The sequence below is a fragment of the Platichthys flesus genome, chromosome 6, assembly GCF_949316205.1.
Source record: "Platichthys flesus chromosome 6, fPlaFle2.1, whole genome shotgun sequence".
Lineage (NCBI taxonomy): Eukaryota > Metazoa > Chordata > Actinopteri > Pleuronectiformes > Pleuronectidae > Platichthys > Platichthys flesus.
The window spans coordinates 16,633,555-16,646,161 of NC_084950.1; the positions used below are offsets into that span (position 1 = coordinate 16,633,555).

The 12,607-nt window shown below is 42.5% G+C and overlaps 2 protein-coding genes across 2 annotated transcripts; both read left to right on the top strand.

The window, feature by feature from the left end:
• The first annotated feature begins 837 nt into the window (after nucleotides 1-837).
• Nucleotides 838-9,997, top strand: nt5dc3 (5'-nucleotidase domain containing 3). The gene is made up of 14 exons (XM_062390531.1): nucleotides 838-1,194; nucleotides 2,099-2,283; nucleotides 2,427-2,501; nucleotides 2,589-2,644; nucleotides 2,882-2,972; nucleotides 3,053-3,190; nucleotides 3,974-4,034; nucleotides 4,196-4,298; nucleotides 5,742-5,843; nucleotides 6,093-6,174; nucleotides 6,264-6,350; nucleotides 8,041-8,181; nucleotides 8,269-8,333; nucleotides 8,437-9,997. The coding sequence occupies exons 1-14, from the start codon at nucleotides 912-914 to the stop codon at nucleotides 8,654-8,656; spliced, it is 1,689 nt and encodes a 562-aa protein (XP_062246515.1). The 5' UTR covers nucleotides 838-911; the 3' UTR covers nucleotides 8,657-9,997.
• A 474-nt stretch (nucleotides 9,998-10,471) lies between these two features.
• On the top strand, nucleotides 10,472-12,391 carry parietopsin. Its single transcript, XM_062389299.1, has 4 exons — nucleotides 10,472-10,823; nucleotides 11,326-11,654; nucleotides 11,814-12,059; nucleotides 12,219-12,391. The coding sequence occupies exons 1-4, from the start codon at nucleotides 10,472-10,474 to the stop codon at nucleotides 12,372-12,374; spliced, it is 1,083 nt and encodes a 360-aa protein (XP_062245283.1). The 3' UTR covers nucleotides 12,375-12,391.
• Nucleotides 12,392-12,607: the final 216 nt, after the last annotated feature.

A 12,607-nucleotide genomic window follows, 5' to 3' on the forward strand; every position in this document is an offset into this window, starting at 1 on the left:
CCACATTAGTGGGGGTAGCGCCTACTCGCAAGTCTCTATGACCTTCTTATCCACTCTATGGATAAGAAGGTCATAGAGACTTGCGTATGGCATCAATAGACATCCTGCGAAGAAGCGGACTGCTCAGGATTTATTTTATTTAATTTTTTCAATTTACATAGTTTATGATTTTGTGCAATGAATAGGTTGTTGAAGTTTTGCCAAATTTAGGGGTTCATTATGTTGCCAAGGACACTTCAGCATGCAGATGGGGAAGAGTGGGGTTTGAACCTCCAACCTTCTTGTTGGAGAAAGATCACTCTACCTCCGAGACCAAACGACCGCTCTACATCCTAGGCCACACCGCATTTAGATTAACATTAAGGATTGGATTACCTGCTCATTTCCATGAGAAACTAAACATAGGAAGAAGATGGTAACAATTTCTTGTGTGTGTGTGTCTGTGTCATTCAATGCTTTTTTTGATTCACATTTCAGAGAAAGCTATTGTATTTTCTACTTTACTACATATATTTGACAGCCTTACTTAAAGGTTACTTTCATATTTTTGGATTTTAGATACTGGATGATTTAACATGCTTTAAAATAACTATTTTTTGTCCCAACTTGTGTCCTAGAAAGCTTAGTTTATATTATTATTTGTATTATCATTTTTACTATTATTATTATTATTATTATTATTATTATTATTATTATTATAACTGGCTCAGCTGATTAGTGGAAAAGCAGGAAGCGTTTCTGTCCGCGCATCAGTTTCTGAGACGCTGATTGGCTGTGGATTTGTCACGTTGCCAAACACGGACGTGACGTGGTGCAGTGACACTCTGGTAACGAAGGAGCTCAGAGCCACGTGCATTCTCCCGGGACTTCACAGTGATTCTCTCCCGGGCCGCCTTTCGTATCTCACCGACATGGCGCCCCTGTCCCTGCCCCTGTTGTCCCTTCTCAGACACAGGGAGTGTCTCCACAGGACCGCCGTCTTCTGCAGCGTCATGCAGGGTTCCCACCAGCGGCCCTTCTCCTCCAGCTCCCGCTCATTGAGACGGAGTTTCGGTTCGGTCCAGCTCCTGTCACGGCAGCAGCAGCAGCAGCAGCACGGAGCATCAGTGTGTCGCAGCAGCTCCTCTTCAAACGGCCAGGACATGACGGAGAGACTGTGGTCTGTTTACAATCAGACCAAGAAGCAGACGGAAGGTAGGAACTCCGATCAAACACATCATGCAGACACAGCACTGCAGGGATCTGTTGTTGTCTTATCACTCTGTCGTGACTCATGTTTTCAGCTCACTAATGCAGCCGCTAATTCCATAGACTCAGGTCAGCAGCCTGTCGAACAACAAAACCACATGCAACACACATTAAGCTATAGACTGTGATGCTTTAGGTGGGATGGACAGATCTGCAGCATCCTGTAAACATAATGCAGCTGCCATGGAAAAATAAAACTGCCTTTGAAGATCCTGCAACAAGCACGTTTAGTTGATTCAAGTCTACTGATGTGTCTGCAGGTTGTTACGTTGCTCTACTCAGCAGTTGTTGCATATATTCTAGAGTGTGTGTGTGTGTGTGTGTGGGGGGGAGGTTATTATGAAAATCTAAATATGTATCCTACAAGGAATTCAAAATAGAGAAACAAGACAAGAACTTACATAAATATTATTAACAGTAATTTGCATAAAAGGTGATCACAAAAACACAACAAACCTTATATAATGAAACGTACCTTTTTATAATGTCACGTATTTGTTGAAATAACTATTAATTAATCTCTCCTGAGAGAGAATTGGAATAAAAAAATTAGCAGCCGGTATAAAATGCTAATTAGTAAGTGTAACAAAAATGGACTACATCACAATTTGCAACTCACACACCACCACAGTTTTAGTTTCTCTTGCCCAAAGTTTACAACCAACTAATCCATAAGTGCGTATAATCTTTAGGAAGTTGTGTTTCTACTGTGAACATATCCATCGCCATCAACAAACATTGTTATCAGATGAACCTCCGTCCTATTAAATAAGTTCCGACTTTCTGTCATAGCAACATGTCAAAATCCTGCACAACTGCCAAGTAACCTGTGTCGTTTCTCTCTTTTAAGATTTGATTCCAGCGATTTGCGCCAACTCCGTCAACCCCAACACCATTTTTGCAAACAACGAGATGAGCCTGCGGGACATCGAGATCTACGGCTTTGACTATGACTATACCCTCGCCTTCTACTCCAGCCACCTCCACACCCTGATTTTTAACATAGCCCGGGACATTCTTATCACTAACCACAGGGTGTGTGCAGTGTTTGACTCTTTGCAACCTGTAACTTCAGACACATTCATGCAGTAAATACAGGAGGATGATACATTCCTGTATGTTTTCTTTTATCTGCAAAGCTCATGTCAACTTTTGACAATTCTTCCTCCGTGCATTAGTATCCAGAGGGTCTGCGGAAGTACGAGTATATTCCAAATTTTGCAGTGAGAGGACTTCACTACGATGTGCAAAAGGTAAGAAGGTCCAACTCAAAAAAACTGAAATATTTGTTTAAAAATATATATATTTTGCATATTTTTAGGAAATCCCTTTTGCAACAGGCGCTGCTAATGAAGATAGATGCTTTTCACTACATCCAGCAGGGAACTGTATACAGGTAACTGTGTTGTGTTTTATAGCAGGGGCAGTGGGATCAAATGATCATTTTATATAATGTTTTTTCTCATATAGCAACTGTTAATCATGTTCAATATATAGTTTATGCAATCATTCAATGTTAAAACTAAGAATCTTATAGCTTTCTCTCTTTAGCGATGTTCTCAGGAGGTTCCACAAACTGCAGATAGAGTGGCTAATTCTGTTTACTTTTTCATATTTCATCTTTTTCCTACAGGGGTCTGCATCCAGTTTCCGATGAGGAAGTAATTGCCATGTATGAAGGTTGTCACGTACCTCTAGAGATCATGAGCGACTTCTATGGAAAGGTGAGGAGCACCTACATTTGTCTGTATCAACACAAGTAAAAAACAACATCTTATTTATGAAGTGAATGACTGTCCTGCAGAGCTCCCACGGCCACACCATGAAACAGTTCATGGACATCTTCTCCCTGCCTGAGATGAACCTCCTGTCCTGCGTCAATGACTTCTTCATGAGGCACAACATCGACTACGAGCCAGTCCATCTCTACAAAGACGTGAAGGTGGGATCTACCTTTGTTTATAAGTGCTCAGGACTCGGCATGGCTCTCCTTTTCTGTGATTGAGTCTGGTAGCAGCCTGTGTGTGTAAAACCAATAAAATCCAGCCACAAGTGCCAGACAATGTATTTACTTGTTTGCGGTGTCCCGTGACACGTCAGCCATTCATGTTAATTTTAGCTCTGAAAACCAGCGTCTATTTTTAGTCAAGCTTTTGGCCATCTGTGTCTGTTCACTGGTGGCTCGGGTGGTTCAGTGGGAGAGAAGCGAGAAATCAGCGGTGTGTGTTCTTCGTCTGAGAGCAGCTGTCACGCCGGTCCGATCTATTCTGTGTGACACCGTAGCGTGTTTGACAGATCGCTGTCATTAAAAAGCCCTCACACACGCACTCTCTCACTCACAAGTGTCTCTCTTGTCTTTTCAAGGACACTCTCCTTAATCTTTTTTTCTTTCCTTACCGAAACTGATTTACTACTCGGTATTAACCCTTTCTTTTGCTTAATTATTTCAATAAATTATCCTTTAAATCTCCATCTCAATTCAATGACTAAAAAGCTCAAGATAATCAGTTTAAAATGTGGTGCAAAGTTTCTCAGTGTGTCAACAAAGTAAATTGATTCCAGGGTCTGTTTTCATTTGTATTCAGTGATGCACTTTCTTTACGCTTCCAAGTCAAGCGTTTATACACAGACCAAAGTGTTGCTACGAGAGCTGAATACCAACTTTGTGTCGCTGAAGTCAAAACTTCCTCGCTGACGGCCATTTACCTTTTTTTCCTCTTCACAGGAAGCCATTAGAGATGTTCACGTCAAGGGCATTATGTACCGAGCTGTGGAGGCAGATATTGGTAATGGATTGTATTACTTTGTTTGAACTAATGTAAACAAATATATACAGAGACATGTGAGTTGTTGCCATGACGTTAAAATTTGAATTGTGAAGCTGAGACATATGTATTTATTATATATATATATATTCGTTTTTTTTCTGTCTCATTCTGTTTTCCAGGTAAATACATTTGCTATGGTGAGCAAAGCCATGCTGTGCTGAAGAAGCTGTCAGAGAGTGGAAAGAAAATGTTCCTCATCACCAACAGTCCCTTTGACTTTGTGTAAGTGTGAACAAACAGGGTGCAGGTGCTTGCTGCGCGGTGAATTAATTTATTGGTGTACAAATATTTAACTGCCGCTCCCACTTTTATGGATGGGCATAAAGACACACACACACACATCAAAGGACTTAGAAATAAATTCGTAGTTCATTATAAGTTATCGACCTAAGAGGACGTGGTCTACGTGGGCTGCGTAAGCTCTGAAGACCCAACTGAAATAAGTGTCTGGGTCTACAGAGGATTTCAGTGATCGGTGTCACCAGCCTGTCCCCCCCCCCCTCCCCCCCTTATTGCTGTCGCCTTGCAACAAGGAGGCAGTTAGACACGACAAGAAAGTTTTAAGTGCCTTTGGTGTACCGTTGGCTGTTCGGTTGAATTAAAGCATGATAATCAAGCGCCATTACCTTATTGAAAAACTGTTTGTCACTCAAGCGCAATATAATCTGGGATAGCATCGCCGGGACATATCCGTTGGGGCTTTCGTTTCTAGGTGCTGAAAGAACGCATTTGTCGGCCGCAGAGTCTTAGACATTCGGTTTTCAAATGCAGCCTCCGAAGGATGCAGCCCCTGAATTGAGACACGCTTGCTGACTCTGATCCTCTGCTGGGTCTGATTGATGATCTTGTGATTGCACCAAATGGCCTGCGGCCTCATTTATAACCGTTGCGTACGCACAAAACAGGGCCTGAAAATTGCGGACGCCACTTCTCATGCAAACACTGGGGTCTATAAAAACTACTTGACGGGAGAATGTGCTCACTTCCACGTTAACTCTCACCCATGCGTACAAACATTTTGGAGACAGGAAAATGATGATGCAGACATGAGGTGGTGAATTGAAGCCAGATTATTGATCCACTTCATCCTTAACATTTAAACCGACAACGATTTTGTGCTCGCGGGACAGAACTGTTCCATAAGAACCTTCAATTGGAAAAGATACAAGACAACTTAGAGCAAATTACGATCAGATTCCATTAAACAGCGGAGCTGCAGAGCCAAGTCATTAATAGTTTATAATATCTTCTAACCCTGTGTGTGTATCATCAAGTACGACACACACACACATACACACTGTATGAAAACTAAAGTCACAAATAACGCTGTTGGTCTTTCAGGCCCTGCTTTATGGGTACACAACGGTTATAAATGAGGCCCCAGGTCTGTCTAGCCAACCTTAAACCACTTCCTTAATGTCCTGGGTTTAGTTATCAGTCACATTGAGTCATCACAGCAACAAAACATGTGATTGCCAGATATAAAACAGCAATGCAGTTTCATTGAGTTTCACACTAACACAGTAGCAGATGGACATATTATTGCTGATGTTTGCATCATCATTGCATGGTGCTGAATCAGGTGGATTGTTTGTGTTTGTACCCTCGTGATGAGCTTCAAGATGCTGCTGACGAGGTGAAATCTGGATTGTTTGTCTTCCTTAGGGACCGAGGAATGAACTTCATTGTAGGAAAGGACTGGAGGGACCTGTTTGATGTTGTTATTGTTCAGGCCGACAAACCCAGTTTCTTCAACGACAGGAGAAAGTAAGTCTGTATGTCCATGTTATGCCTCTTCTAGCCCACTAGGGGTCTCACTGGACCACACGATCAGCAGTCACTAGTAGGCCTAAACACTGTGTAAACCAATGGTGTAAACATAAAAGGTGTACGAGTTCCTTAGAGCTCTTACTATATATATATTAGATCATATTATATAAATATATATATATATATATATATATATATATATAAATATACTGTTTAAGATCTGTCTTTGTTCATTTCTCTTCGTAGACCTTTCAGGCGAGTGACAGACCAAGGTGCGTTGCTGTGGGACAGGATTCACAAGCTGGAAAAGGGGCAGATCTACAAACAGGTGTGGTGTTAGGCAATTACCACACCAGTATGAACATCAATGAAAAGCACCCTTGTTGACTTTTGTTATTTGTTGTTTGATCATGGTAGGGAAACCTTTATGAGTTCCTGAGACTCACCGGCTGGAGAGGATCCAAAGTCCTGTACTTTGGTGATCACATCTACAGCGACTTGGCAGTAAGCAGCATCCACACATATGTAGAGTAAAGGGATGAATATGAAAACTCACAGTACTCTGTAGTGTTTGCTGAGTTTGCCTTTCACTTATGAAGAACACAGCAGGAGATTTTCCGGCTCAGATGTGTACAGAACAACAGGAACATCCAGGGGAGGAGTGATGTCAGTGTAGAGCAGGCAGGGAGCAGGACATGACGCATAGAGTCTGCTGTGGAACGCACGTGTGTTTGTTAACTGTACATCGACACTGGTGTTGGCCCTCATCAGCAAAAGCTCTCGAATCTCATCTTTCCAAGTTAACACCATGTTTATGTCGAGTTTTCCTTTTGATTTGATTCTTATTGGCAGAGATTTATTTGCAGTGTTTGGCGACCTGCCGTAAAATGACAAAACGAAAAGTTCCAGAATGTGTTTGGAGGGAGATACAGCCCCTCTGGATATTTTAATGAAGATGTGATGAACGAGATTTCTTCATGTATTCAACAGTTGCCGTAGCTGTTCAGAGAATGACAGACATCACTTGTAGAGTGGCATGCCCTTTACCTTTTGTGAACAGCTGCTCCACATCTGCATCAAAACAAACCAGCATCGTGTTCTTTTTTTAACTGCATAACAATTCACTCTAACAACGTGTATATTTATACATGTGTCTGATCAGCTATAAATGGCCATAATGAAAGTCAGAGTTTTACGTTTCTGGCAAAATGCCCTCGCTGTTGGCAGGCAGCCAGGTGTCAAACATATCATCTTGCTTATTTATTGAGATGGAACACGGCGTGTGAAGTTCACTCTCAGTTTACAGTCGCCCTCAGTGGCTGTGGGACCAGATCATTACCGTAAGTCGAAACGGAGTAGAGGCATCTCGCGGGGGTGGGAACAGGGGAACAATTGAAAATAATATTCTCATTTCGCTTTTCCATTTCAACGTAGTTTTTCGATCTCAGGTTTGTCTGCTGGAACAGATGTGCTTCGGTTTTAATGATGCTGATACTGTCGGCCCTGGCCACCTAACGGGCTACTCTTCACCATGGATTTTGGCAATTAATTGCAACCAGGGGGATTAAGGCTGGAAGTCTATTTTCTTTGATCTGATGTGTTCAACTGCATTGGCTGTATGTTGACCTGTGAGCGCTGTGTGCTGAAGTATACAATAGTTCTGTGACTGCATTGTATATCTTGAGCCTGACACTAGATTGAATCATTTATGAAGGCCCCTGTTTTTATGACTCTGTGCCGGAGACAGCATGTTTTCAGGATGTCCACCTGTACGTATGCTCATCCCATTATTATTAACAGGATGTCTCAAGAAATCCTTGAGGAAATCTCTTCAAATTCGGTGGTTAAAGGTCGAAAGTCAAGGTCACTGTGATTTCACAAACACATTCTTTTACCTTTTGAACACAATTTCTCTGGGACACCTCGAGAGATTCCTTTCAAATGTGGTGCAAATGTTCATTTACGCTCCTAGATTAACTGTTTAGATTTGGAAGGTCAAAGGCCAAGGACACGGTGACCTAACAAAATATATACGAAAAATGTATTTACTCTTGAACTGCACTGGCATGTGGAAGCCTATATGGTAATATTTCTTGAGACGCATCCCTCACAGCAGCCAAACAAATAAAAACAAATCATGCTGTACACAATGTTCCTATGTTCAACACTGATTTCATGGTCTTTTTCACTGCAGGATCTAACACTGAAACATGGCTGGAGAACAGGTGCCATCATCCCTGAGCTGAGGAAAGAGATCAAGATCATGAACACGGAGCAGTATGTGCACATGATGACCTGGCTACAGGCACTGACTGGACTCATTGAGCAGATGCAGGTCAGGAGACTTGTGTTTCAGTCTTCCTTGCCTTATTTATGCATCTCAACTTTATGTGCTTAACTTCTTCGCACTTCTCCCGGGCAGGTGCACAGGGATCCTGCGTCCCAAGCGGTCGTTGAGGAGTGGATCAGAGAAAGAGAGGCAATGAGGTAATAAAGATAATTACTCTGACATTCCTGAGCAGGTCAATAACACACTGAGCTCTTGTAGAACTGATTAAACCAAATGCTTATGACTGTATTTTAATGGCAGGCCACAGACGAAGGACAGCTTCAACCCCCAGTTTGGGAGTCTTTTCCGCACATACCACAACCCCACGTACTTCTCACGCCGACTGTCACGCTTTGCCGACATCTACATGGCCTCCATCAGCTGCCTGCTCAACTACGACTTCCAGCACACCTTCTTCCCCCGCCGTAACCCTCTGCAGCACGAGTCCCCCTTCTGGCCTGAGGACATCCTGAAGGTCTGAGCGTCTCCGCGCTGCACCACAGGACCAAAGCAGCGTCTGATAAGAGAGAGACAGAGAGAGAGAGAGAAAAGAAGAGATTGTTTAAAAAATTAACAGGAATGAAGGATTTTTATTACTGATTTTAAACAACTTGAAATAAGGTATTGTAGAAGATGCATGCCACATTTTAGATCATGCATAACTGCTAACTATCACATTAAGTGTTGATGTTTATTACGTTAGAACTAGTTAGTTTTCTTTATTTTCACAGAATTTAGTAGATTTTAAGACAAATGACAGAACACAGAATGTAAAGCTACACTTTAATATGCATATATAGGTTCTATTTTGAAGGGACTGATTGTTTTTTTGTGTGTGTGTCTGCGCGCGCGTGAATGCGTGTGTGTGTGTTTGTGTTTGTGTGAGCTCTTGTGTGTGTGCATTGACCTTGTCAGGACCAGTAGACCTCATGAGGACATATACCTGGTCCTAATGAGGCAAAATGTATTTTCTGAGCTACTGGTGAAGGTCAGTGTAAGATGTGAACTGGGGGTGGTTAAGGTTTGGGTTAGGCATGAATTGCTCCTGGCTATGGTTAGGGATAAGGTTCTGGTTTGGCTGTCCACACAAAGAATGGAAGTCAATGCAAAGTCCTCATAAGGCCAGCTGTGCAAACCTGTGAGTGTGTTGTGTATTGGAGAGAGCGATTTTGGTGCAAGATTAGACGAATATAATGCAACAGTTTAAACAATAGGGGGCAGTCATACATCAAGTCTGTCACGCTGTGAACTCTTCACCATCTGTAAACATTATCTTTGCCTTTTTTGTCCTAACAGCAAGTTTAAAACTGAGATATGACATTTGAATTACAAACTCTGTTGCCTTAATCTCATGCTCACGTTACTGCCGTGTATATTTTTTTGTAACAGCCTGATATATTTATGTCAAGCCTTTAGTTTAATTTCACCTTGAGTTGAGATCTTGTGATGTCAGATTTTTTTCTCATGTTTTTATAATATTTGGCACAGCCTGTATGTCTCCCCGAAGCAAATGAGAGATGTTAATATTAGTCGGGAGAAAATAGAGTGCCGTTGCTATATTTAGCACGTGTGTTGCTATTTGATCTGTGCAGAGTTTCAAGGATTTGTCTCCCTTTTCTTTTTTCTTTTTTTCTGAAAACATGTTAACTGCTCTCACCCATGCTAGAATCTACTGTTGAACAGGTTAAAAAGGGAAAGCATATACATCTCCATCAGTGACCACACAGTACCTCATGGTTTATTTTATTCATTTGATTGTGTTGTGTTTGTCCTGATGTGTATTTTTATTTCATTATTTATTAAAATGGAAATGGCTTAATGATTATAGCCTAGTGCTTGTGTCATTAATGTGGAACAGCTTGATGTGATTGGATAATTGTACTGTAATCAGATTTAATTTGCAGGTATGTGTTTAGTGAGTGTGCAGTCCAGGGTGTGCCATTTACTTTGTTATTTGCTCTGTGAACAACAAAAGGAAAAGGAACGTGGCATATTTAGAAAATAGATTTTGAGCACTAATTTATCCCTGGGTAATAACTGTAATGGTAATTCCAATTACCATTACAGCAGCTGGTTTGTTGGGATTAAACCTCTAAATCGTGTTACGGACCAATTTCTCATATTGTTGATGCCTTTTCTATCAGACAGGTGCACAGTCTGAGATCTTGGAAATAAGAAAAGCTGAGGGATCAGAAATGATAAGATCTGTGACGCTGTGTTCTGAGCTGAGCACAGGGTCTGAGGGTTTAGTCCTCTGGCCTCACAGCGGTTTCACCTGGACTTCATTTAGGGCGTCATGGACAGCAACAGCACCGCGTGGAGCTCTAGCTCTCATCCTCCGTACAACCTCGCCGAGATGGCGACGGTGTCTCCCACCATCTTCCCTCGGTTTGGTTTCAGCATACTTTCCTTCCTCATGTTCATCAATACAGTGTTGACAGTTTTCAACAACGGCCTCGTCATCACCGTGATGCTGAGGAACCCGTCTCTGCTACACCCGATGAACGTCTTCATCCTCAGCCTGGCCGTGTCTGACCTCATGATAGGCCTGTGTGGCTCCTTGGTCGTCACCATCACCAACTACAAAGGCTACTTCTTCATCGGCCGCACGGCCTGTGTGTTTCAAGGATTTGCAGTCAATTACTTTGGTGAGTGGAGATGTGTTTGACAATGCTTGTGATATATAATATATTAAAGGAAGGATGAGAGGATAAAATGCTTTACCCCTGAATTGATTGTCTCTTTACTATAATATTTAGGTTCTGGGGCTTTTTTTTTTAGCTTTTTGAAGAAGTCAAACCAGGTAGTTGTGTGATTTAAAGGTTTACCTATCGATTGAGAAGGAAAGACGATGTATTTACCAGACAAGGGATGAGGTTTAGAGATAAAGACATCAGCTCTGCATAACACTGTGGGAAAAGTAGGAGAGGAGTTTTTCTGTCCACCTCAAAGCTTTCAAATCATTAGATTTTGGGGGATCAAATGTGGATTTAGAGTAAACACAGGTCTTTTCATGAAATGTTTGCCTAGTTGGCTTGGGAAATTTCTGTTTCACAAACTTAATTTCCTAAGACAGATTTATGAAAATGCATTTGAAAGCCCCAAAATGTTTAAACTTACCCTTGAGCTGAGATTCTCTTTTCACCATAGGTTTGGTCTCCCTCTGCACTCTGACCCTGCTCGCCTACGAGCGCTACATCGTGGTGTGTAAACCAAGAGCTGGTTTTAAACTGAGCATGCGGAGAAGCTTCAACGGACTCGTATGCGTGTGGGTATTCTGCTTGTTTTGGGCCGTGGCTCCGCTGTTTGGCTGGAGCTCCTACGGACCCGAGGGAGTCCAGACCTCCTGCTCTCTGGCCTGGGAGGAAAGATCGTGGAGCAACTACAGCTATCTCATCCTCTACACCCTCCTCTGCTTCATTCTCCCCGTCATAGTCATCATCTACTGTTACTCCAAAGTGCTCAAATCCATGGATAAGGTGGGTTCGGCGTCGGCATGTTTATCACACTTTTACACCATTAAAACAATGTTTTAAAACTCACACCTCCATTCTCATCTGTTTGCAATCTACCACCTACAGACAAACACAGGTTATGAATTTTTAATAGGGGTCAAATGTGTTTCTCCACTCATGCAGCTGAACAGGAGTGTGGAGCTCCAGGGTGGGCGTTCGTGCCACAAGGAGAACGATCACGCCATCAATATGGTCCTGGCCATGATTGTATCTTTTTTTGTTTGCTGGCTGCCCTACACGGCGCTCTCAGTGGTAGTGGTCGTGGACCCTGAGCTCTACATCCCTCCGCTGCTTGCAACCATGCCCATGTACTTTGCCAAGACCAGCCCTGTCTATAATCCCATCATCTACTTCCTCTGCAACAAACAGGTAAGCAGCTAAAGTGTGGAGCTGAGATGCAAAGGCTGAGTGTGAACCAAGATTCGCACAAGAAATACAGAGGCCTATTTGCATGTCATGCCTGTGAAACGGGCTCATATATTTCCTGACAGGGGGATTATGTTTTTTTTTTTTTTTTATGTCCCACAGTTCCGCGATTCCACCCTGGAGGTGCTGTCGTGTGGACGATACATTCCCCATGGACCCACTAGTGTCAGCATCAACATGCATACCTTGAACAGGAGGAGCCATGTGATCCCCTTCAACAGGAACGTCAACATGCAATGCAGGGTTTTGCCTCTGTGACTGTCTCCGCTGTCGAATGTCGGTGCCTCGACGTGGACACAGATCTAAACATCCACAGGCTCTTGTCTCACAGAGACGTCTTCGATGTGTCAACGAGCACAGAGTCAGCTCAGAGACTAACAGCTGCTGTTCTTGAGGTGGAGAGAATAAAGGAGAAAACTCTGGAGTAATGCAATTCAATACAATATTAAATAGATAGATAGATTGATACATAGAAGGCCAGATGGACAGAC

Coding starts and splice junctions, on each gene's coding strand:
- nt5dc3 (XM_062390531.1), top strand. CDS start 912: ATGGCGCCCCTGTCCCTGCCCCTGTTGTCCCTTCTCAGACACAGGGAG. Junction 4,035..4,195: donor AGCTGTGGAGGCAGATATTG/GTAATGGATTGT, acceptor TCTGTTTTCCAG/GTAAATACATTTGCTATGGT. Junction 4,299..5,741: donor AACAGTCCCTTTGACTTTGT/GTAAGTGTGAAC, acceptor TGTCTTCCTTAG/GGACCGAGGAATGAACTTCA.
- parietopsin (XM_062389299.1), top strand. CDS start 10,472: ATGGACAGCAACAGCACCGCGTGGAGCTCTAGCTCTCATCCTCCGTAC. Junction 10,824..11,325: donor ATTTGCAGTCAATTACTTTG/GTGAGTGGAGAT, acceptor TTTTCACCATAG/GTTTGGTCTCCCTCTGCACT. Junction 11,655..11,813: donor TGCTCAAATCCATGGATAAG/GTGGGTTCGGCG, acceptor CCACTCATGCAG/CTGAACAGGAGTGTGGAGCT.